Source organism: Pogoniulus pusillus, chromosome 6 (assembly GCF_015220805.1).
Source record: "Pogoniulus pusillus isolate bPogPus1 chromosome 6, bPogPus1.pri, whole genome shotgun sequence".
Taxonomy (NCBI): Eukaryota; Metazoa; Chordata; class Aves; order Piciformes; family Lybiidae; genus Pogoniulus; species Pogoniulus pusillus.
In genome coordinates this window covers 23,987,868-24,014,018 of record NC_087269.1, presented here as the reverse complement: position 1 = coordinate 24,014,018, position 26,151 = coordinate 23,987,868, and the positions used below count along the sequence as shown (strand labels likewise).

At 50.8% G+C, this 26,151-nt stretch overlaps 1 protein-coding gene across 6 annotated transcripts in view; it reads right to left on the bottom strand.

Moving 5' to 3' along the window:
* RNLS (renalase, FAD dependent amine oxidase) overlaps positions 1-26,151 on the bottom strand; it is a 154,961-nt gene that overhangs the window by 7,461 nt on the left and 121,349 nt on the right. For 5 of the 6 annotated variants that reach the window (XM_064144985.1, XM_064144988.1, XM_064144984.1 and 2 more), the window contains one exon: positions 24,021-24,196. In XM_064144985.1, the coding sequence (XP_064001055.1) occupies positions 24,021-24,196 (176 nt within the window). Of the gene's footprint in view, positions 1-14,613; positions 14,911-24,020; positions 24,197-26,151 lie in introns of those variants that run through there. The other variant, XM_064144986.1, reaches the window with a different exon arrangement.

Here is a 26,151-nt window from a genome sequence, read left to right as displayed (position 1 = left end):
GGGTTTGGTCTGGATGATCTTTTGAGGCTCCTTTCAAAGAATCATATAGAATCATAGAATCAACCAGGTTGGAAGAGACCTCCAAGATCATCCAGACCAACCTAACACCCAGCCCTAGCCAGTCAACCAGACCATGGCACTAAGTGCCTCATCCAGTCTTATCTTGAATACCTCCAGGGATGGTGACTCCACCACCTCCCTGGGCAGCCCATTCCAATGCCAATCACTCTCTCTACCAACAACTTCCTCCTTACATCCAGCCTATACCTTCCCAGGCACAACTTGAGACTGTGTGCCCTTGTTCTGTTGCTGGTTGCCTGGCAGAAGAGGCCACCCCCCACCTGGCTACAGCCTCCCTTCAGGTAGTTGTAGACAGCAATGAGGTCACCCCTGAGTCTCCTCCAGGCTAAACACCCCCAGCTCCCTCAGCCTCTCCTCATAGGCCTTGTGTTCCAGGCCCTTCACCAGCCTTGTGGCCCTTCTCTGGACACCTTCCAGCACCTCAACATCTCTCTTGAATTGAGGGGCCCAGAACTGGACACAGCACTCAAGGTGTGGCCTGACCAGTGCTGAGTACAGGGGAAGAGTAACCTCCCTTGTCCTGCAGGCCACACTGTTCTTGATACAGGCCAGGATGCCATTGGCTCTCTTGGCCACCTGGGCACACTGCTGGCTCATCTTCAGCCTACTATCCACCAGCACCCCCAGGTCCCTTTCTTCCTGACTGCTCTCCAGCCACTCTGTCCCCAGCCTGTAGTGCTGCTTGGGGTTGTTGTGGCCAAAGTGCAGAACCCTGCACTTGGCCTTGTTCAAATTCATCCCATTGGCGTCTGCCCACCCATCCAGCCTGTCCAGGTCCCTCTGCAGGGCTCTCTGCCCTTCCAACAGATCAACACCTGCTCCTAGCTTGGTGTCATCTGCAAACTCACTGATGCTGGACTCAATGCCCTCATCCAGATCATCAATAAAGATATTGAGCAGGACTGGGCCCAGCACTGATCCTTGGGGAACACCACTAGGGACTGGCTGCCAACTGGATGTGACACCATTCGCCACCACTCTCTGGGCCCAGCCTTCCAGCCAGTTCCTGACCCAGCAGAGAGTGAATCTGTCCGAGCCATGAGCTGCCAGCTTGGCTAGGAGCTTCTTGTGGCAGACAGTGCCGAAGGCTTCCCCACATTCACCAGGCAGGGAACCTGATCATAAAAGGAGATCAGGTTGGTGAGACAGGACCTGCCCTTCCTAAACCCATGCTGGCTGGGCCTGATCCCTTGGCCATCCTGTAGGTGCTTTGTGATGGCATTCCAGATGACCTGTTCCATCACCTTGCCTGGCACTGAGGTCAGGCTGACAGGTCTGTAGTTTTCAGGCTCCTCCTTATGACCCTTCTTGTGGATGGGTATCACATTGGCAGCTTCCAGTCTTTGGGGACCTCTCCAGTGAGCCAGGACTGTTGATAATGGGTTTAGGAAGGGCAGATCCTGCCTTTCTAACCTGATCTCCTTCTATGATCAGGTGACCCGCTTGGTGGATGTGGGGAGGCCTGTGGATGTGGTCTATCTGGACTTCAGCAAGGCCTTTGACACTGTCCCCCACAGCAAACTGCTGGCTAAGCTGTCAGCCCGTGGCTTGGATGGTAACACTCTGTGCTGGGTTAGGAACTGGCTGGAGGGCCGGACCCAGAGAATGGTGGTGAATGGTGCCACATCCATCTGGCGGCTGTCACTAGTGGTGTCCCTCAGGGATCAGTGCTGGGCCCCATCCTCTTTAACATCTTCATAGATGATCTGGATGAGGGCATCGAGTCAGTCATCAGCAAGTTTGCAGATGACACTAAGCTGGGGGCAGATGTGACTGAGTTGGAGGGCAGAAGGGCTCTGCAGTGGGACCTTGACCGCCTGGACAGATGGGCAGAGGCCAATGGGATGGGGTTCAATAGCTCCAAGTGCAGGGTGCTGCACTTTGGCCACAACAACCCCATGCAGAGATACAGGCTGGGGTCGGAGTGGCTGGAGAGCAGCCAGACAGAGAGGGATCTGGGGGTGCTGATTGATACCCGCCTGAACATGAGCCAGCAGTGTGCCCAGGTGGCCAAGAGAGCCAGTGGCATCCTGGCCTGCATCAGGAATGGTGTGGTCAGCAGGAGCAGGGAGGTCATTCTGCCCCTGTACTCTGCACTGGTTAGACCACACCTCGAGTACTGCGTTCAGTTCTGGGCCCCCCAGTTTAGGAAGGACACTGAGATGCTTGAGCGTGTCCAGAGAAGGGCGACGAGGCTGGTGAGAGGCCTCGAGCACAAGCCCTACAAGGAGAGGCTGAGGGAGCTGGGATTGTTTAGCCTGGAGAAGAGGAGGCTCAGGGGTGACCTTATTGCTGTCTACAACTACCTGAAGGGTGGTTGTGGCCAGGAGGAGGTTGCTCTCTTCTCTCAGGTGGCCAGCTCCAGAACGAGAGGACACAGCCTCAGGCTGCGCCAGGGGACATTTAGGCTCGAGGTGAGGAGAAAGTTCTTCACTGAGAGAGTCATTGGACACTGGAATGGGCTGCCTGGGGAGGTGGTGGAGTCAACGACCATGGGGCAGTTCAAGGCAAGGTTGGATGTGGCACTTGGTGCCATGGTCTAGCCTTGGGCACTGTGGTGAAGGGTTGGACTTGATGATCTGTGAGGTCTCTTCCAACCTTGGTGATACTGTGATACTGTGATAAATGTCCTGGAGACAACCTGTCCCACTATTGAAGATTGAGGCAAAGAAGGTGTTAAGCACCTCTGCCTTTTCCTCATCCTTTGTCACTATATTCCCCTCTCTATCCAATAAGGACTGGAGGTTGTCCTTGGCCCTTCTCTTGCCATTCATATATTTAAAGAAACATTTTTTATTTTCCTTGACAGCCATGGCCAGCCTAAGCTCCAAATGGGCTTTTGCCTCTCTAAGTTTTTTCCTAGAAGACCTAGCAACTTCCTTCAACTTTTCCTGGGACACCTCCCCTCCTTTCCAAAGGTGATATGCTCTCTTTTTAATCTTTAATCCCTTCAGCAGTTCCCTGCCCATCCAGCCTGGCTGCCTCCCTCGTCGTCTCATCTTCCAGCTCAATGGCACAGCTGCTCCTGTGCCTTCAGGAGTTCTTTCTTGAAGTAGGTCCAACCTCCCTGCACCCCTTTGTTTTTAAGGGCTCTTTCCCAAGGAACTTTCTGAGTTAGTTCCTCGAATAGGCTGAAGTCTGCCCTTTGGAAGTCCAGTGTGGAGGTTCTGTTGATGCCCCTCCTGGTTTCTCTATATATTGAAAGCTCTTTAATTTCATGGTCACTGGACCCCAGGCAGCTTCCAACCACCACATCCCCTACCAGCCCCTCTCTATTTGTGAGCAGCAGGTCAAGCAGGGCTGCCCCCCTGGTAGGCTCACGTAACAGCTGGGATAGGAAGTTGTCTTCCACACATTCTAGAAACTTTCTAGACTGCCTCTTCTCTGCAGTGTTTAAGTGCCAGCAGATGTCTGGTAGGTTTAAGTCGCCCACAAGAACAAGGGCAAGTGATCTTGAGGCAGCCTCCAGTTGTTTGAAGAGTAATAAATCAACCTTTTCTTGCTGGTTGGGTGGTCTATAACAGACTCCTACCAGAATATCAGTCTTATTGGCCTTCCCCTTAATTCTCACCCATAATGACTCAACTTGATCATCCTTGATTTCTACCCCCATGACATCCAGAGCATTCCTAATGTACAGAGCCACTCCTCCACCTCTTCTCCCTTGCCTGTCTCTCCTGAAGAGTCTGTAGCCATTGATTACAGCACTCCAATCATGTGAGTCATCCCACCACGTTTCAGCGATGGCGACAATATCATAGTTTTCCTCCAGCACCAGAGCTTCCAGCTTCTCTTGTTTGTTACCCATACTGCGTGCATTAGTGTACATGCACTTCAGCTGGGCTGCTGCTTTTACCCCTAGCTCTAGCCTACCATCCTCAATTCCCTTTGATTTATCTCTAGTGCTGTCATGTTTAACCCCCTCCCCCTTCCACTCTAGTTTAAAGCCCTCTCAACAAGCCCAGCCAGCTCATGTGCCAGGGTCCTTCTCCCCTTCTGTGTCAGTTGTACCCCATCTGTTGCTTGCAGACCTGTGGCAAGATGAAGTTCCCCAAGATCAAAGAACCCGAAGTTTTGTTGGAGGCACCAGCCTCTGAGCCACTTGTTCATCAAATACGCTTTCCTATTCCTCTCTGCACTCCAACCTGTGACTAAGGGGAAAGATGAAAAGACTACCTGTGCCCCTACTCCTTCAACTGCTTTCCCCAGTACCTTGAAGTCCCTTTTGATAGCTTTTAGCCCTCTGGTATCAAGCTCATTGTGTTCCTGCCTGTATAACTAACAAGGGATAGTAATCAGAGGGCTGCACTACAGTAGGCAGCCTCCTGGTAACATCCCTGACCCGGGCTCCAGGGAGGCAGCAGATCTCCCTGTGGAAGGGGTCTGGCCAGCATATGGGGCCCTCTGTTCCCTTCAGAAGGGAATCACCAATAACAATCACCCTCCTTTTTTTCTTCTGGGTACTTGTTCTGATGCGAGGTGGCAACTGATTTGCTTCAGTTGCCTTCCCAGCTGGTGATGCTTCTGCCTGCTCCAAAACCACCTCATCCTCAACCTCTAGTGCCCTAAATCTGTTGTGCAAGGGCAGCTGGGGATGTGAGGATGGCTGGAAGGGTTTTCCCTTGCCCCTTCTGGCAGGCACCTGCATCCATTCTCCTGGGTTACTTAGTTCATCTCCCTCTGGTAAGGGGGACTGCAGAGGATGGTGCTGTACATCCAGCTTTCTTTTATATTCCCTTTCCGCCTTGAGACGTTCCACTTTGCCCTTGAGTTCAGCCACTAGGCTAAGCAGGTTATTAATCTGCTCACACCTAATGCAGCCAATGCCTCTGTCTCCCTCAGCTTCGAGTGCCAGGCTCCAACACTCCTCGCAGGCAGTTGCCTGAACATCTGCATTCCTACAGGTGGGCTCTGTTTGGGTGCCCACTGTTTTACAAGTGTTGTAAAGCTTGGACCTAGTTTGCACCATGTCTCGCTTCCTTCGAAGTCTGATGGTAGTTAGTTAGTAGTTTGGGTGTGAAGGGTTTGGGGGTGGCATTTTTTTTTCCTTCTCACCTGTGCGTGCTGCAGCTGGGCTGAGCAGAGAAAGTAGCCTTGGTGCTGCTCTTTCACCAAACCAGGCTCTGGCAGTGCACCTCTCCTTGTTGGTTTCTCCACCACCTGCATCAAGAAATTGTCATTGATACACAGCAAAAGCCTTTTGGCCTGGCTGTGCCTGGCTGTGCGAGCTTCCCAGCAAGTATCAGGGTGATACTGAAGTCACCCATGAGTACCAAGGACTAAGCTCTAGAAGCTACCTGCAGTTGTCTGTAGAAGGCCTCATCAACATCTTCCTCTTGGTTTGGTGGTCTATAATAGATGCATGCAACAATTTCACCTCCTTTCCAACATCTTTTAATTCTTACCCACAACCTTTCAACTGTTCTTCCTCCCCTCTTGATGGCTGTCAATCGTCCATCTGTGGAGTCAACCACACTGACCCACTGGCTGTGATACTTGAGAGAGTGCAGCCCAGAGCCCCCAAGCTGCTGCAGGCAGTGGAACATCTCCTGTGAGGCCAGGCTGAGGAATCTGGGGCTGGGAGCTGGCAGCAGAGGAGCCTGAGGGCTGCCCTCAGTGCTGTGCTAAAGATGTGCAGGGCAGTGTCAGGAGGACACAGCCAGGCTCTGTTCAGGGGTGGCCAAGGGCAGCACAAGGGGCACTGGTGCCAGCTGGAGCAGAGGAGGTGTCCTGGAAACAGAAGGGAAAACTTTGTCCCTGTGAGGGTGCTGGAGGCCTGGAGTAGGCTGCCCAGAGAGGTTGTGGAGTCTCCTTCTCTGGAGACATTCTAAGCCATATGGATGTGTTCCTGTGTGCCCTACCCTGGGTAACTCTGCTCTGGCAGGGGGGTTGGACTAGATGATCTCTGGAGGTCCCTTCTAGCCCCTAATGTTCTGTGATTCTGTGAAGTGGGACCTGCTCACTAAAGGGCAATCACTTTCCTGGAGTATTTTCTTATCCAACCTACAGCCCTGTTGGGTATTTCACTCTTTCACAAAGAGAGCAGAAGACACCTGTGGAGCACACAAATGCCACAGTGATCAGTGTGAGGATTAGTGGCACCGACTGCCACAGGCACTTTCCTATGGAACACTGCACCCACCATGTGCCACTCCTATGGCTTTGCCACCAGGTGTACAAGATAGGAGGGGGTTTAAAATTACATCGATACTACCTCAGCTAATTAACAAAGTTGAGTCTTTAATGGAGTCTTTATGAGATACCAGAACATAGATCAGAGAACTTCAGCATGGTGGGTTTGGGAGGGACCCCTGGAGATCATCCAGTCCAAGTCCCTGCTACAGCGGGACACCCACAGCAGCTTGCCAGGACCACCCAGGGGCAGTTGGAAGCTCTCCACACAAGGAGATTCCACAACCTCTCTGGGCAGCCTGCTCCAGGCCTCCAGCACCCTCACACCAAACTACTTTCTCCTCCTGCTCACATGGAACCTCCTGGCTGCCACTTTGTGCCCACTGCCCCTTGGCCTGGCCCTGGGCACCACTGACAAGAGCCTGGCCCCAGCCTCTTGCCCCCCACAGCTCCTTTAGCTCTTGCTGAGCATTGCTCAGATGCCCTCTGGAGCTGCTCTTCTGCAAGCTCTCAGCCCCAGGGCTCTCAGCCTTTGCTGCTCACAGAGCTGCTCCAGGCCCCTCAGCAGCTTTGCAGCCTGCCCTGAACTCTGTCCAGGAATTCCCTGTCTCTCTTGGACTGGTGAGCCCAAAACTGGAGCCAGGATTCCAGATGAGGCCTTGCTAAATCAGAGCAGAGAAGGAGGAGAACCCTCCATGGCTACCCTACTGGGTGCTCAGTTGGGCACTGGCAGGGTGAGCAGCAGAGGCTCTGTAAACTTAGAGAAGTCACAGTTGCGTGTGGGGAGCCCAGGCCCGCGCCAGAGGTGACAGAGCAGAGGGAACCCTCCCTTTTAATAGCTTTCATTGCAGCAGTTCAACTAATCCCTGTCCAGTAGCAGTCACATTGAGAGATGGCTGCACAGGCTGCTGAAATCTGACCACAGGAGCAGTGATCTAGATGAAGGGATGAAGTGGACCCTCAACCAATTTGCTGACCATACAGAACTGGAAGGAGTGGCTCACACCCCATCAGACTGCGCTGAACACAAGGACAAACAGGGGTGGGTTGATTTTTCCCATCATCGCATCCTTACAGGGAGTATCTGGGGGAAGGCATTTCCATTGCAGTGCTCCCTGTCATATATTACATCCTGTGATCCTGGCTCTAAGAACAAGATCAGGAACAACTCCCACACAGCAGGATCAGACCCCAGAATTCCCTTCTGTAGCTCTTTGAAGCACAACAAAATGCCTACAGGCTTTCCAAGCCCTCTGTGGCATCACTTTACACTCAGCATTTAGAGATGTTAACTGTCAGGAGGTGAGAATCATAGAATCATAGAATCACTAGGGCTGGAGAGGACCATCAAGTCCAGCCATAACCCAACTACCATGACCACTAAACTGTACCTTGAAGCACCACTGCTACACACATCTCAAACCTCTCCGGGGATGGAGACTCCCCCACGTACCTGGACAGCCTGTGCCAATGTCTGACTATTGCAGCAAAGACATTTTTCCTACATTCAAGCTAAACCTTCCCTGACACTCCTCTCCTCGCATCCTAGAGAGGGCAAATACTCTCCCCCTGCCCCATCTTGGGCATCCTTCATGCCCATTAGTGTGGAGGTTAAGCAAAGATGCAGGTGTGGTGCCCCGAGGAAAGCCGGCCTGTCTAGCTCAGCTTTATCATACCTCCCTCAGCGACAGCCCAGAGAGCAAGCTCTGCTTTGGAAACACCAACCCAAAGCATCTCCAAGAAACTCCTCCTGCAGACTGCCAGCACTTCTGGCAACTGGATGCTGGATTTAACAGGCTTTGCTGGGAAGGGGCTGCAGCTCAGTGGCACCTCCACTTTCTGCAGGGCTTATCTCCAGCTCTTACCTATATGGGAAAGTGTTCCTGTGCTCTAACAAGGTTTGCAGAGAGGTTCTCCCCATCTGCTCTTCACGTTGTGCTTATGTGCAGCAAACAAACCCTGCCGAAGCATAGAGAGAGCTCGAATCTTGTCCTAGATGTGGCCAAGGGAGAATAAGAGCTGGTCTCTTCCAGCAGATGTGTAGCTCAAAGTTCAGCAGAAGTGCACTCACATGAAGAAGAGCACAGGGTGTATTGTTCCACAAGGAGGTGAAGCTCAGCCCTTCAGAAGACTGGGCAACAACTAATTTCATCTTTCAAAGAATAAAGTAAGCCAGGCAGGGAGAGCCAAAATTACCCTCTGGTGGCTCCCTGTAAGCAGGGTTTTCTTCAGAGCCCCTGAGCCGAATGCCTGTGATGGCAAAGGTGTGTAGAAAACCCAGCAGACAGCAGCAGCCTGTCCCTGGTTTTCTCACTACTTTAAGAGCTGAATATTCCTTCCAAAATGACCAGTTTAGCCAAGGCCATGTGGAGCACCCCCATGTGAAGCCTTCTCTGCATACACCAGGGCATACTCCTCAGGATTCCTTTCCCCGTTCCTTCCCTTGTTCCCCCTTTCCTTTGCTCCCTTTTATTTTCTTTCCTTTTCTCTCTTCCATTTCCTTTCCTTTGCCCCTTCAATAATGGTCCATGGGCTGGAAGCCCTCTTCTGTGAGGCCCAGCTGGGAGAGTTTGGGCCATTCATCCTGGAGAAGAGAATTGCTCCACCAAGACCTTAGAGCAGCCTTCCAGGATTTGAAGGAGACTACAGGAGAGCTGGGGAGGGACAAAGGCTGGGAGAGACAGGACAAGAGGTGATGGCTTCATACTGGAAGAAGATGGAAGGAGATAAGAAATCAGGAGGAAATAGTGAGACACTGGAGCAGGCTGCCCAGAGACACTGGCCCACAGACACTGGCCAGGCTGGATGAGGCCTTGAGCAACCTGGGCTAGTGAGAGGTGTCCCTGCCCATGGCAGTGGGGTTAGAACTGGATGATCTTTAATGTCCCTTCCAACCCAAATCCTGCGCTAATTTCCACCTGCAGCTATTGACCTCCAGGACAAATCAAAAGCAACCAACGCTGTATTTGTCCTTTAATCACCTATGCAGAAACAGGATGTTCTCCCACTGACCCCATCAAAAAAGAATAGTTGCAAGCAAGAAGGGCAAAATAAGAGGACAGGTCCCAAGAGAAAACTTCACCTCAGTGAGTACATTGCTACCACCGGCAGCAAAACCACTTGAGCTGGTGGATCTCTGCCCATGCTGTTTCTGTCTTCGGAGGCAAGGCTGAATGCAATCCCTCACTGCAGCACTGGTTTTAAGCCTGACATGGTTCCCTCTGAAGCAGCATGCCCAAGTTTTGCCCAAATGCTGATCCTGACCCCTCACAATTTGTCCTAATTGCAATAACAAACCCTGCACCTCTGCTCTTCCTGCACTTGTGCTCCAGCAACACATTCCTGACTGGAAAGGAGATGCAGCTGCTGGGGTTAGCCTGGGGCATGCATCTACCTCCAGAGGCTTTGCACCTTGGTAGTGCAATGCCAGCAACAAGGGCAGATCACAGGATCACAGAATGTTAGAGGTTGGAAGTGACCTCCAGATCACACCCAGACCAACACCTTGCCAGAGCACCCAGGGCAGGTCACATGAGAACGTGTTGAGGTGGGTTTGGAATGTCTCCAGAGAAGGAGACGACACAGCCTCTCTGGGCAGCCTGCTCCAGGGCTCCAGCATCCTCACAGAGACAAAGACTTTCCTTATACTCAGGTGGAAGCTCCTTTCCTTTGTCACTTGGCCAGTGCAGGAATCATTCCTCAAACTTTCCCTACCTGACCAAATTCCCCTGCCTGACCAAATTCCTCTCTATGGAGATAAGCTTCTCACTCAGCAGGAGTATTACCTGTGTTTAGTGCTAATGGAGAAACTCGGGAACACTTCATACCTAAAGGAGCATCCAGCCCAGATCAGAAGGTTAATAATGGGGGTGGTTATTGAAGACCAGCCACAGCTTTTATTCCATGGATCTGCAAGGATGCACATGCAAGGAGGGTTTCAGTGGGAATCTGCTGCCTGACTCAACAGTCTCAATGTTCAGGACAAGGAAGCTACATCAGAAGCTCATTTTGTTCTCATAAAGGCACTCCATGCAGTGACTCTGTAGGGAGAGACAGGTAACTTCCATCCCCAGCAGGACAGAATCATATAATGCTCTGGGTTGGAAGGAACTTTCAAAGCTCATCCAGTCCAACACTCAATCTTCTCTGGGTGAAGTCAACTCAGGTGGCAAAGAAACTCTCTTTGTCTCTTCAACAGCTTCTGCAGAGCAGCAAAGGAGATGATTCACTTCCTGTTTCCAGCATATGGTCTTTGGGGTGCAGACAGAAGGAACTCTTGGAGTGGAAACCCCAGTTTTCTCCCTGATCTTCTCCCATCTCCAGCTATGTTTGGGGTGGAAACCTCAGTTTTCTCCCAAACCCAGAGCTGTTCTGTGTAGCTCAGAAATCCTTTGCCAGAGGCCAGGGGAGCAGCTTAAACAGCAGCCTGTGATCTATTCAGGATTTTATTGACACTTGCTTTAATCCTGTTGTGTTTGTGGCTCACATTCCTGAGCTGATCTCCAAAGCTGTCTTTCTAACAAGAGGAGACTGGGATTTTCACCTGGCGGGTGTGATGATCCAAAGGGACCAGGATGCAGGGCACTGAAAGTCCAGATTTAGGACTAAAATTGCTCCAGCCTCTCCCTATTTAGAGCACCAACCCTGCATAGCCAAGAGCTATAGCTACAAAACTTTTAGAGCAGCTCGAGGACAAAACTATCTCTGTCCTGGAGGGTTCCTGAGACTTCCTTTCTCTTGTGTTAGGGAATGCCCTCATGCAGACTCACCGCTCAGCAGCTGCCAACCGAACGCGGAGAGAGGCTGAGTCCCTCCTCCCCTGCCAGCTTGTTTCCTTTCCCTCTGGGCAGGAGAAGCAGCTGCTGGGGGACAGCCTGACCCATATTCCTGTGTTAAGCACTACCTTACTGGCCACCACTTGGATTTATTCTTTCTACTCTGATTTGGGATGAAAAAAAGCAAAGGATAAACAAATCTGTGTGTGCTGTGAGCATGGCTTCCATGCTGGAGCATCTCTGATATGTGGACAGGCTAAGGGAGATGGGGTTGTTCATCCTGGGGTTGTTCAGGGAGACCTTAGAGCTGCCTGTCAGTACCTGAAAGGGGTTAAAAGCAGCCTGCAGAGGGACTGTTTTCAAAGGCCTGAAGAGACAGGATGAAGGAAAATGGCTTCAAATTAGAGCAGAGAAAATTTAGATTGGATGTGAGGATCAAGTTCTTTGCCATGAGGCTGCTGGAACACTGCAACAGGTTGCCCAGGGAGGTGGTTGAGGCCCCATCCCAGGAAATATTCCAGGTGAGGCTGGACAGGGCTGTGGGCAACCTGCTCTAGTGGAGGATGTCTCTGCTGAGTGGAGAGGGGGTTAGACTGGATGAGCTTTGGAGGTCCCTTCCAGCCTGGGTGATTTTATGATTCACGGCCCCTAATGGAGCTGAGGGAAAGCAGCCCTTGGTCCTTGCAACAGGGTGTGCTTCCCCCCAGAGACCACGAGGTGTGTGATCACCCTGGAGGAGAGATCCGAGCAGATGATAGTGCCGAGAAAGGAAGGATGTCTGGGCACCAGCACAGGTGAGAGAGGAGGTGGCACTCTTCTCAACAGGAACCCTATGCTGAAAATATCATGTCAAGAGGAGCTGTGGTTCACCACAGCCTCCTCATTACCAGCTGTGTGATGGGGCAGTAGGGCTGGTGGGGAACAAGTTCATTTTCCCACAGTGGGGCCCAAGCAGGCATCAGGGCTTGGCTGGGGTAGAGCGGTGGCTTTCTGCTCAGCCCTCTGGCCGTGGCTTGCATTAAACTCCTTTGAACCCACCCTCTTTGCACCAAACTCCCTTGCACGAAACCCTCTTGCACCAAATTCTCTTTTTACTAACCCTCCTTGTACTGAGCAATCTCCCAAGTGACTTCATAGAAGAGCAGCTCAGAAGCCCTGGAGACCACAACTGGCAGCATTTCCAACTCTTGCTGTTGATTTTTGTACTCTTTCAAACCAAATCCCTTGCTCCCTCACTCGCAGGTGCATTTATACTCCTCCCTGGACCTGCCCCTCTCTTTCTGCACTAGCCATGCCAAAATAAAGTCCAGAGGTGTCTGGAACTCACCTCACTCTGAGATTGACTGTTTACTTCCCAGGAGTTTTTATGGTGGTGATGTCAGCCTAAGCCTGAAATGTCCCCACGGTTTCCTTATTAAAACTTTGCCACAGAGCAAGCTGAGATAAATTCTTTTCCTTCCTTCCTCTTGGCATTTGCCAGGCAAAGCAGATATACCACCTTCTGTATTGGCTTCTCCTACCCCAATTCCTCCCCCATCTGGAAGGAGGAAAGGGCTGCTCCTTGTTCAGGAGATCCTGGAGCAGCAGATGCCTCCATGCCTCTCTAAACTGCCAAGAACTGAACTACTTTAAAGGGTCCCCTCTCCTGGCTACACCACTTTGCTGTGTTAAACTCAAGCTGTAGCCTGGAGGTCACTTCCTGTTCCCAGATGACTTTAGGACAGCTGCCCTGTCAGAGGAACAGACACATGCACACCTGCTTCTTCACCATGTCAAGGGTGAGGGTTGGGCAGGCCACCAGACAAGTGCCAGAGGCTCTCCATGAAGCCTTCTGCTGCTCAAAGGGAAGAAAGGAGAGAGGCTGAAGGGGTGAGGAAGAAACTAACTCAGCTGGGATGGGAAGAACAATGCGAAGGGATAGAGACACAGAGACACAAACCAACAGGGAACCCAACCCCTGATGGCACTGATGGCACCACTGCTGCTGGGGGCAGACACTGGGCACGTCCCAGCCTGGACTTGAGCAGATGGGAAGCGGCTTCAGTAGCTGGGTTCTGAAGCTGGATTCAGGAGCACAGGGATGGGGATGGAAGGCAGAAGGGACGAAGTCTTCAAGGGACACAGGCCAGGGCAGAAAGAAGAGGCCTGACCCTGAGGGTCCCTCAGTTTCCTCCTGAAGATTGACATGCAAGCCCTTGGCAGGCAGTGCAGGGTCACCTGTCCTGGCTGCTCCTCCTGCAGGTGCCACCTCTGCTTTGCTGCTCCAAAGGTGGGGCCCAGGCTGTGGCAGTGCCCTTGGTGGGCAGGCCACCCCTTGGCAGTGACTCTGCCCATCAGCTTCTCCCAGCTAGATGCAGCTGTGCCAAGGTGCCCTGGACTGCATACAGAGCCTCAGTGAGCAGAGCCTGGGCTGAGAAGTCACAGCCTTGAGCAGAAGCAGCTCTGATCTAGCTCATAGCAGGACAGAAGTCCTCTTCATTCTTTCTTTCATGAGCACAACTGGGCTGATGTTGATTCAGAGTGCACCCAGGACAGGCACCATGTTTCAGTGTCCCAACACTGCCAGTGACATCATCAAGCTCTTCAATGATCTTCTCCAGCAATCTGTAACCAGGGTTCTAGAAAACTCTGGGCTAAGACATCTGTCCCAGGTTGAGACTATAGGGTTAAAAAATCTTCTGGGGACTGGAAGATTGTTATTCAATTCTGTAATTCTGCTATCTTTTTATAAACTCACAACAAGGTCATCTCGTTCTCCTTTCCTCCTCCTCCTGCCCTGTGTGTGTGGCAGGAGCCACTTTATCGGGAAGAACATGTAAGCAGTAGGCTTCCAGAGGCTTGTTTAGGCCTCTTTGGATGGCAGAGGCACTGGGAAGGATTGGAGCACTGGGGAGTATTAGATTTAGTTTTTGGGATACAGGAAAACTCAAGGGGGCTTGCCAGGGATGCGGTAATTGCTTTATAATGTCTCTCTCTGTATTTCTTTCCCCAAATATAATTCTGTATTTTTTCTCTGATTTCATTGGAGAGTTTAATTTCTGTCGGCTATCTTTAAAAGCCACGACAGACATCCGGTTGGCAGACAACTCCTGTCTCTCAGTTAAAAGTTGTGTCTGCCTGGAGATGTGGTTAGACTTTGAGTTGAGATGGTTAGAGCTTGATCTAAGATGGCTAGACCTCAAGTTGAGCTAAGATGGCTAGAGCTTGAGGTGAGATGGTCAGAGCTTGATCTGAAATGGCTAGACCTTGAGCTGAGATGGTCAGACCCTGCACAGGCAGCCCAACTTGCAAAGCACAGCAAGGTATGCTGCACCACCAGTCCCCCTGATCAGGGCTGGTCTGCACCAGAAGAAATGGCCCCATTAGATCATTTGTTCCTTCTGCCACTTCCAAGGCTCCAAATGCTCAAAGCAGGAGTAAACTCTGCATCCCCAGAAGTTTCTGTGCTGCTTCAAGCCAGGCTCCTCTCCTTGATATAATTTTCATGGGTCCTAAAAGCATCAGGAGACCTGGCAAGGATGCTGGAGCTCAGGAGCTCTGAGGAGAGCCATAAAATATTCACTCAAAGCAAAGAAACCACTCACAGCAGAGCTCTGGCAAATGCAACCAAATCGCATCCCAGTACTTCTGACAGCACACCAGCAGCTCTTCCTTTATTTATGTGTTGCAAGATAGAGGCCAGGGACATTGACAGCAAAGCAGAATCCAATCCACCATAGCAAAATCCACCACAAACCTGGACTGAGCTTAGCAGCTCTCTTTGAGATTGCTACAAATGAGACTTCACAGCCTCCGCAAGGCTGACCGCAGAACGCAGGCAGCCATCAAAGCTGGAATGAGTAAATCCATCTCCTCCACAAATCAGGAGAGGCTGAGTATGAAGAATCATCTGTCCTGGACAATTTGGCATAGCTCTTACAACCTGGAAAAAAACAAAACCGAAAATGGAAGAGTAGAGAGGGAGGTGGAAAGGCAAGGGTTTGATTGACCTGACCTTCACACCAGGGAGGGCCTGCTAAATTTGCCTTCATGCACAGCACCCTCATATGGAAAAAGGGGGATAGAAACTACAGAATGCAGCAAACTAGATAAACTATTAACTGCAGGAGGCATCAAGAATCAGGAATACACAAAGAAGGTGGTTTAAGCATGTGAAGGCCCAGAAAAGTCCCATGGATCAGAAGAATCCTGTATTCAAAGATGAGAACAATAGAACGCTTTGGCCAAGAATGTGACCCACAACTAGTGCCAGATGGACACAAGGTAGAGAGGGCAGAGTGAGGAAGATGTCAAGCCTTCATCAGAAAGACGCCATGTGCTAGCTTGAAGCTAGCTAGAATGTTTTGGTGAGAAGAACTAGATTATAGGTTGTGGAAGGAAAACAAGGCTTGCTGAGATGCATGAGAATAAGAAACAAAACATAGATAAGGTACTTCTCCTGCTGGGGAACTGAAAGCTGCATCTCTCTCTAACCTCACCCTCTGTTTTTTTTTCTTTCCTAATTCACGTTGCTTCCTAACCCCCTGGCCAAGCCTCCATTCTTCCTTGGGACTGGGGTAAGGCTGAGAGGGGCAGGGGGAAGGTGCAGGGGTGGTTGGAAGCCCCTCCTGGGGATTCAAGTTTCTGGGAGGAGAGTTGTGTTTCTGTATTACCTTTTACCTTGTATATTTCTGTATATAAATGGATATACTGTAAATATCTGCTTGCATATTCTGCTAAGCTGTAAATAAATAGCTTCATTCAAATTTCCAGAGCTGGCTGAGTCTAGTCTAGGTGATTTCCAAAAGTGTGTGTGTGTGGGCACCAGGTGGCAATGAGCATGTGTGAAGAGGCAGGATCCTATGGACATGACTCACAGAATCACAGAATCAGTCACGGTTGGAAGGCACCACAAGGATCAGCCAGTTCCAACTTCCCTGCCATGGGCAGGGACACCTTACCCTAGATCAGGCTGCCCAGAGCCTCATCCAACCTGGCCTTAAACACCTCCAGCCATGGAGCCTCAACTACCTCCCTGGGCAACTCATTCCAGCCTCTCACCACTCTCATGATGAACAACTTCCTCCTCATGTCCACGCTGAAGAGTCCCAGGAACTGATTGTATAACTCCACCAATTCCCAGAACTAACTGTACTAACCCTACGCCTGTACTGAATATGTTTGATTCTGTAGCACAAGCACCTCACCTGAATAAGGGGTAGGTGTGCAGGGCTTTAAAGAGCAATCCTCCCTGCCACCCAGTACAATAAAATAACCATCCCTACCCTTACATTACTCTGAGTGCTGGGAACTGTCCTTCCCTAAGTCAACCCTTCCCAGCTCAGGTGGTGGCTCCAGGCATTATCAACTGCCATAGGAAAATATTTATGTTCTGGAGTTCAAACATTACAGAATTCCAGAGTCCTGGAGTGGAGTGGGCTTGAAGGGACCTCTGGAGAGCATCCAGCCCAAGCTCCCTGCTAAAGCAGGGCACCCACAGCAGCTTGCCCAGGAACACAATGCCCAGGGGCAGTTGGAAGCTCTCCACACAAGGAGATTCCACAACCTCTCTGGGCAGCCTGCTCCAGGCCTCCAGCACCCTCACACCAAACTACTTTCTCCTCCTGCTCACATGGAACCTCCTGGCTGCCACTTTGTGCCCACTGCCCCTTGGCCTGGCCCTGGGCACCACTGACAAGAGCCTGGCCCCAGCCTCTTGCCCCCCACAGCTCCTTTAGCTCTTGCTGAGCATTGCTCAGATGCCCTCTGGAGCTGCTCTTCTGCAAGCTCTCAGCCCCAGGGCTCTCAGCCTTTGCTGCTCACAGAGCTGCTCCAGGCCCCTCAGCAGCTTTGCAGCCTGCCCTGAACTCTGTCCAGGAACTCCCTGTCTCTCTTGGACTGGTGAGCCCAAAACTGGACCCAGTTCTCCCGTTGTGGCTCCAGTAGGTCAGAGCAGAGTGGGAGGAGAACCTTCCTTGGCCTGCTGACCACACTCTTCTTCATGTACCCATCATAATTATGCTGTCCTGCCTGTGGAAACACAGAAACTCTGCAGCCTCACCCTGCCTTGTTCTCAGTCTATGTCAGCAGCACTGAGCCTGACTCTGGTAGGTAAAACACTGAGATCTCTAAGCTATGTGACCTTGCAGCAGCAAAGGTGGGCCTGCAAGCCCCTGCCCCTCCCAGGTATGTAACCATTCAGCAAAGGAAAGGCAGCCTGACTTTCCACAAGAGCCTGGGTTTACAGATGACCTTTCTTGATGAGAAGTGATGTGGGCTTCAGAATAACAACTGTCAAGATGACCTGCCCATGCTTCATGCTGCTGTGCAAGCATTCAGATGTCCTTGGAAGAAGCCACGCTCTCTCCAGCACTGCTACAGTGCGCTGCTCTTTCACAATCAGCCCTTCCTCTGTCTCAGCGAGGCAGAAATCCTGCACCAGCTTGCTTTAATAAATGTTTCATGCAATTCTCAATGCAAGTAGTGGATTAATTTCAAAGATCATTCTCCTGCCACTATAGAATCATAGAACAGTCTAGGCTGGAAGGAAACTCCAAAGCTCATCCAGTCCAATCCTCTGCACTCAGCAGGGACATCCTCCACTAGAGCAGGTTACCCACAGCCCTGTCAAGCCTCACCTTAAACATCTCCAGGGATAGGGCCTCAACCTGCTGCAGTTTTCCACCCTCTGTTAAACCTGTATCTGTAAAGTGACAGCTCTTGAGCACTTCCAGAAGTGAGCAGACTTTGCTTTGGTCAACACCTCTTGACTCGAAGCTGCTTGGAACTCATGAGTAGATGAAGAGCAGTTCTGGGCATTGTACTTTATGACAAGCACCAGCATGTTCTCAAAGGGCTGAGTAACACCCAGTGGTGCTTTGACTGTGCTGGGCTGTGTCACACCTTGATGTGGCCTGAATCAAACCTCCATGCAAAGGTCAAGTGTCCCTGTAGTACTGAGTCAGGGTGCTCTAGAGCAGTGGTGATGAATCTTAGGATGGAGATAAGGCAGCAGCAGAACTGGCCTAAAGGTGAGGGCAAGGCAGGTCCAGGCAGATGGGATGAAAAAGGTGCAGGATATCTCAATGATGAAGTGATGGGTGGAGGAAGAGTGGAATAAATAGTCCAAGGAAGGAAAGGACAAAATGAGACCCATGAGGATAAAACATTGAATAAGAGAAAAAAATATCTAGAAAGCCAGAGAGAGAGAGAAAACCCCAAAAGAGGAGACCAGCAATAAAGCTCAGACTACAAAGATCATAAAGTATGCCCAGAGAGAAAAATTTGCTCCCCATCACTTCTTTCCTTTCTGCCTTTGGTCCAAGATGTGGTTTGGATTCCTGTGCAGTAATCATGACAGAACCCCAACGTCTGACTGAAGGAACAAGATCTAAAGGCCAAGGCACCTGGCTCAGCTCAGGGCACTTTCCCACTGATTCCAATGTACACTCAACAAGGCACTGACTTGCTGCTCTCTACCATTTTCCAGTATAAATTTGGCACAAACCAGCCACATTTCTGTTACTGGCTGCATTCTGGGTCACTGGTGTGTTAGTAGCTCCTTAAGGAAGAAAATGCTCCTTCTTCAAGTCCTTCTGAAGGTGTCAGCCATTATGTGGTGTGTCTCCTTCATGCCAGAGGGGCAGGATCCCGGCCAGAGTGATCTGGGCAGGACTGAGAAGTGTGTCTGTGTGAAACTCAGGAAGTTCAACATGGCCAAGTGTCCAAGATCCTGCAGCTGTGCTGGGACAGTCCCCAGTACCAATCCAGGCTAGGGATAAAGGCTGAAGAGCAGCCCTGCAGAGAAGGACTTGGGTATGATGAGGGTGCAAAGCTGGAGACGAGGCAGCACCAAGCACTGCCAGCCCAGCCCCAGCCTGCCCTGTGCTGCTCCCCAGCAGTGTGGGCAGCAGGGGCAGGGAGGGGATTCTGCCCCTCTGCTGGGCTCTGCTGAGACCCCTCTGCAGTGCTGAGGCAGCTCTGGAGTCCTCAGCACAATACAGACAGAGCAGGGCCAGAGGAAGCCACAGCATTGCTGGCAGGGCTCTGCTGTGAGGCCAGGCTGGCAGAGCTGGGCTTGTTCAGCCTGCAGAGGAAAAGACTCCAGGCAGAGTTTCTGGAGGCCTTGCAGTGCTTCAAGGGGCCCAGCAGAAGCTGGGGACAGAGTTTTGAGCAGGGTCTGCTGTGGCAGGACAAAGGGGGATGGTTTGGACTGGAAGAGGGAGATTGAGGGTGGAGAGAAGGCAGAAATGTTGGACAGTGAGGGTGGGGAGAGCCTGGCCCAGGTTGCCCAAAGAGGTGGGAGCTGCCCCATGTTTGACACCATTGCAAATCAGGATGTTTGGGGCTGTGAGCAACCTGCTGTGGTTGAGGATGTCCCTGCTGAGTGCAGGGTTGTTGGACTAGATGACCTTAAAAGGTGCCTTCCAATTCAAACTATTCTGTGATTCTATGATTCTATACATCCTAAACCACCCTTGGCTACATGGCACAGCTTATTTGATCTCCATCCTCAAAGCCTTCAAGATTCAGCTAGACAAAGCCATGGTTAAGGTCACCTACTGCTGGCAACAGCACTGCTTTGAGCAACAGGTTGGACTAGGCAACGGAAGAGAGGTCCCTTCTGAGATGCCCTCTGAAGAGATCCATTCCTCTGATCCTCTGTTTTCCCAGTGTCCCTTACAAAGAGACCCCGCCAGGGGGATGGGATGGGTTGAGAAGCTCCAAATGTTAATAGCTCCTTATTGTAATTAAAAGAGCATTGCAGCTGTGCTGCTAAGCAGCGTCAGAAGAAGTTTAGAAGTTCTAATCCTTCATCCACCATGAATAATTGTCATGTCTGCTCTTTAATCCCAGGATTGTGTTTGGCCACGTGAAGGATGCAACAGCCAGATTTAATTAACAAGCAGGATAAATCCCATCTCCAAGAGTCAGGGGGAAGGATGCTCCCATCTTAGCAGTTCCCTTTGCTCCTGGTGGCAACAGCTTATCAGAGCTGGAAGCAAAGATGGCTTGAGGAGAAAGGGAGCCCTGCCCCACATATTTCATTGAGGCAGTGATTATTTCACAGGGTCTCTTTTCTGGGATAACAGATCTGACCCACCCAGACTCAACTGCAGTCTCAGACAGATTGATATCCATCCACCAAACTAAAGCCTGCGGCTAATTCCTCCTGGGTCAGCCACAAAGCATGAGCAGTCTCTGGGTTTGGTCAGAAGCAGCGTGATCAACAGCAGGCAACAGAGGCAGAAGAAAGAAGAGGGAAGAGCTGTAAGTTACACAATTGCTTTGGGAACGTAAGAGAGTATCATAGAATCACAGAATGGTCTGGGTTGGAAGTGACCTTCAAAGCTCATCCAGCCCAACCCCCTCTCCACTCAGTTAGAGACATCCTCCACTAGAGCAGGCTGCCCACAGCCCTGTCCAGCCTCACCTTGGATGGGGCCTCAACCACCTCTCTGGGAAACCTGTTGCAGTGTTCCAGCAGCCTCCTGGCAAAGAACTTGTTCCTTACATCCAATCTCAATCTGCTCTACTCTAGTTTGAAACCATTGTCCTTCATCCTGTTCCTTCAGGCTTTTGCAAACAGTCCCTCTGCAGTCTTCTTGTAGCCCCCTTTCAGGTACTGACAGGTAACTCTAAGGTCTCCCTACAGCTTTCTCTTCTTCAGGCTGCACACCCCCAGCTCTCTTAGCCTGTCCTCATAGCAAAGTTGCGCCAACCCCCTGATGACTTTCATGGCCTCCTCTAGACCTGCTCCAGCAGGTCCATGTCCTTCCTGTGTTGAGGGCTGCAGAGCTGTACTCAGCACTGCAGGGGAAGTCTCAGCAGAGCACAGGGGCAGAATCATCCAGGCTGTCATTCTTAAACAAGGCAGATAGGATACACAGCTCCTGATAGTTTGAGAGGGACTCATAAGAACTGTGGAGCAGCTTTTGATAAAGGCAGATAGTGACAGGATGAGAGGTAGTAGTTTCAGGGTGGCAAACCCTGGATTTAAGTCAGACATTAGACAGAAATTGCTCCATATGAGGCACTGGAACAAGTTGTCCAGAGAAGCTGTGGAGGCTCCAAGCCTGGAAGTGTTGAAGGCCAGATTGGACAAGGCCTTGAACAACCTGGGCTAGTGTGATGTGTCCCTGCTCACAGAGAGGCAGGTCTCTTGTAACTCAAACCATTCCATGATTCTGTGATTTAAGAAGACAACAAGCTTGAAGGGACTGTGGAAAACAAGAGTTCATTCCTCAAGACAGTGCTGCAGCTACCTCTGAAGGATGAAGCACTAGGTCCAGGGTCACAATCAATTCTGTATGGAATTCCACCAGGATGCAAAAAGCAGAGCTGCTTGGTAGAATGCAGGGGAGACTTTCTGAACTCAGCAGGAGGACATGATGTGCTTTGCTTGCTTCTTCCTTTGTGTATGGTTGATGGTGAAACAAATCAGAACGGGTCACATGTGATGCATATGCTGAGATGTCACCTTTGACAATACGCTACTTCAGCTGTGAGGAACCAGTTCTTTGCCGTGAGGGTGCTGGGACACTGCAACAGGTTGCCCAGGGAAGTGGCTGAGGTCCCAGCCCTGGAGATACTTAAAGTGAGGCTGGACAGGGCTGTGGGCAACCTGCTCTAGTAGAGGATGTCCCTGCTGAGTGCAGGGTGGGGGTTGGACTGGATGAGCTTCGGAGGTCCCTTCCAGCCCAGACCATTCTATGATTCTAAGTGTGACTAGGGAAAGGATAGAGCACATTAGGCCCTTTCCTTACACACACCAAGTAGCTGAGCCTGACAAATGCTATGTTAGAGGGCTGGAGGAACAGTATTCATTCATTTTATAACCACTTCTGTGTTTTTGGAGCTGTTTGCAGAGTTGGTCACCAAGTGTCTGCCTGCTGAAGACAAGACACAATCCTCACAGCTCCTGTGCTTGCAATCATCTTGAGGCAGAAAGATGACAGCTAATGAAGGAGTAAAGTGCCGAAGTCACAACCAGAAAAAGAGGACTTAAGAGTGACAATTGGACAGAGAAACTGTTCAGGATCTTTTCTAACTCACAATAAACCCCTACCCTGGACTGAGAAACGGGAACACAGAGAATCACAGAGTAAGTTTAATTGGGAAAGACCTTTATGGCCATTGAACGTAGCCATTCCCTATCTCTGCCAAGGCTGACCCACATCCCTCATCACTGCACCTCTGCCTCTTTGAATCACTTACAGGGGTGTGGATTCCACAACCTCCCTAGGCAGCCTGGGCCAGTGGCTGAAAAACTTTTCAGTGAAGGGGTTTCTTCTGATACCCAACCTAAACTTCAATTGGTGCAACTTGAGGCATTTCCTCCTGTCCTATGTCTTGTTACTTGGCAGAAGAGACCCACACCCACCTGTCCCCAGCCTCCTGTCAGCTGTAGAGAGCAATCAGGTCTCCCTCAGCCTCTTCTTCTCCACACTAAACACCCACAGGTCTCTCAGCTGCTCCTCCCCACCTCTCTTCTCCAGACCCTTCTCCAGCTTTGTTGCCCTTCTCTGCACCTGCTCCAGACCCTTAATATTGTTCCTGGAGAACAATATGTTCCTGGAGGGCTTTTAAAACCAACCACAGTATGATCTTTGAGCCATCTGAAGTATGAAAACTTATGCTGAGGTCACTTTTATACAACTACTGAGAAAAAAGGCTCTGCACTGGGAAATGCAGAGATAAAATCCGTGCTGATGAGATCTGGTTCCTAAACTGGACACAGGTCAAGGGGCAGAAGCAGACTTCACAACATCCATCTGCAGTAAATCTTCCAGACTTCATTAAAGGAAACAATTTTTTTTTTTTAGTGAACTGCTGAAAGTAAATATTTTGCATCAACTTCCACATTAAGTTTCATCATTGTTAATTTCATTGAAGAGGCTTTAGGTAAACACATAGATACCCTCCAATACTTCACAGAATCACAGCATGTTAAGGGTTGGAAGGGACCTCCAGAGATCATCCAGTTCAACACCCCTGCCAGAGCAGGGTCACCCAGGGCAGGGCACACAGGAACACATCCAGGTGGCTTTCAATGACACCAGAGAAGGAGACTCCACAACCTCTCTGAGCAGCCTGCTCCAGGCCTCAGGCACCCTCATAGGGACAAAGTTTCCCCTCCTGTTCCCAGGGCACCTCCTCTCCAGCTGGCACCAGTGCCCCTTGTGCTGTCCTTGGCCACCCCTGAGCAGAGCCTGGCTGTGTCCTCCTGACACTGCCCTGCACATCTTCAGCACAGCACTGAGGGCAGCCCTCAGGCTCCTCTGCTGCCAGCTCCCAGCTCCAGCTCCCTCAGCCTGGCCTCACAGGAGATGTTCCACTGCCTGCAGCAGCTTGGGGGCTCTGGGCTGGACTCTCTCAAGCAGTTCTCTGAGGTCCTTCTTGACCTGAGAGGCCCAGAACTCGACACAAGATTCCAGATGTAGCCTCAACAGGGCAAAGTAGAGGGCCAAGAGAACCTCTCTTGACCTGCTCAGCACTCATATTGCTCACATTGCTGGCTCTTGAGCATCCTTCTGTGCACCAGCACCCCCAGGTCCCTCTCCTGTGTGCTGCTCTCCAACAGCTCAGTCCCTAACGTCTACTGCTCCATGGAGTTGTTCTTCCTCAGCTGCCAGACTCTGCCCTTGCCCTTACCCAGTGTACAGGAGAGGGACCCTTGTGGACAGAAGGATGCCCAAGTGAAAGCAATGTGGCCTTGTGGTCAAGAAGGCCAAGGGCATCCTGGGGTGGATTAGAAGGGGAGTGGTGAGCAGGCTGATAGAGGCGGTAGGCAAAAGCTAGGACCCAAGAAGTTCCACCTCAATATCAGGTAAAACTTCTTTCTTGTGAGGGTGCTGCAGGCCTGAAGCAGGCTGCCCAGAGTGGTTGTGGAGCCTCCTTCTCTGGAGGCATTCAGAATCCACCTGGATGTGTTCCTGTGTGACCTGCCGTGGGTGGCCCTGCCCTGGCAGCGAGGGTTGGACTCAATGGTCTCTGGAGGCCCCTTCCAACTCCTGATTTGGTGATTCTGTGACTAATCCCAGCAGAGAGTACCTGAGAGTATCTCCACTTGTGGCATTTGGTGCTGGCTGGTTTAGGTAGGGATGGCACAAGCTCCTCCAGGTGACCGAGAATTAACTGCTGCACCTCTGTAGGGTCTGAATCCAGGTGCTCACTCCCAAACATCACAGTTGTGTGAACCACAACCGAGGGCCCAACTTCAGGAGACTCTGAAATAATGAGGAGAGAGGCTTTTGAAAGACTGCTCCTGACTACTTGCCTTCCCCCCATGCTGACAATTTTGCCTCCAGTTCAGAACGCAACGAGGCTGCAAAATCTGAGGCACCACCCAGTTCTTCCAGCTAGAAACAAACGCAACAATGAGTAACAGCACAAAATTGTTCACAAGAAGCACAGTAAGGAAATCCAGGCTTTCCACATAATTTTGGGATGGTTTTCCCATTGCAACAATCCTAGCTCCACAAACGTCTTCCTAGAGGAATCTCAAGGCTTTCCTACCTGCAGCAATCAGCAGCTGCAAGAAGCAGTGAAAGCGACCTCTTCCTTTTACCCTCCCAGACAGGCTCTACAAGGAGAGCAACCACCTGGCCACTGTAGTAAAGTGGCAAAAGAGAAGAATGATCTGAAAATCCTGCAGCTCCCTCACAGGACCTTCTCTAGCCAGCTCTACAAAGACTAACAATTAGGACCACCTGCAAAGTCTTCCTTGGGCAGCAGTTGTGGAGGTGAGGTTTCCCAAAGGGCCATAACTTGCAGCTGGGACTTGTGCCATCAGTGGAAATGAGGAAGGCAAAACTCGCCACCAAAAGCTGGAGCTCACCCAGCTGTGTGGCAAGGTGAGGGATGAGGCACATTTTGGTTTTGGATGAAAGGGAATGGCTCTGATGCTGCTGGTGAGGATTGATTCTCAGGGACTTGGTGCTCAGCTTACAGAATTCCAGGACCACTCTTATTCAGAAGCAAAGGCTCATCTAAAGGAGACACAGAATCATAACACAGTTGGAAGGGATCTCCAAAGATCATCCAGTCCAACACCCCTGCAGTCAGCAGCAGCATCCTCCACTAGATCAGGTTGCCCACAGCCCTGCCCAGCTTCACCTGAAATATCTCACTTCCCCGGGCAACCTGTTGCAGTGTTCCAGCAGCCTCATGGCAAAGAACTCGTTCCTCACACCCAATGTAAATATAATTTCAAACCATTTTCCCTTGTCCTGTCCTTGCAGGTCACATTCTCCCCAAGCTCTGATGAACATCCAGCCTCAACTTCACCTCCCTGAGATTCCTTGTACCATTCCCAAGCCCAGTTTCTCAAGTTAGTGTTGGATATCTCTGTTTGCATTTGCTTTTCCAACTCAAAACTACTAGTCATCCTCTCCTTCTCATTTGAGGGGGAGAAAAAAGGTGTTTTGACATCTCTACATCTTAACAGAAGACCACATAGGTTAGGTAGCTTAGGATATAATCTAGTGTATGTGATATTCTGGCAACTTCTTCCACAGATCTTGGCCAAAAAGGTTCCTTAGAAGACATCTAAGCATTAGAGTAAAATACATATTCAACCTTTGCCATGACCTGTATTAACCAATGGTTCCTGGCCAGGGCTGTCCTTCTCTCACATCTCTCATGTCCAAAACAAGTCGCAGGAGAACAGGCAGTTCCTTGAGTTTTTAATTCTTCCTTTGAGATACTGATAGCTTGGAGAGATTCCAGAAGCTACTGAGACACAGCCTTTCAGTACTGAACTATGCAGTCTGCAAGGATGAAATACAGCCTCCAGCTCTTTTCTTTCCTCTACAAAAATACTAAGGAGGGCTGAGAAACAGATTTGCTCCCTGAGAGCAGTGGGGGAGATTTCAGCATTGGTGCACTGGGTATGAAGAACTATTCAGCTGCTGCAGGCTGAAAACCATGCTTTCCAGAAGGACCTGGACAAGCTGCAGAGCTGGGCCCAGGTGAACCTCATGAGGCGCAACATGAGCAAGTGCAGGGTCCTGCACCTGGGACAGAACAAGCCTCACTGTCAATACAGACTGATGCAGGAGCCCTGTGGAGAAGGACTTGGGGGTGCTTGTGGGGGAGAAGCTGTACAGGAGCAGGCAGTGTGAGCTTGCAGCACAGAAGGCCAATGACAGCCTGGGCTGAATCCAAAGCAGTGTGGCCAGAG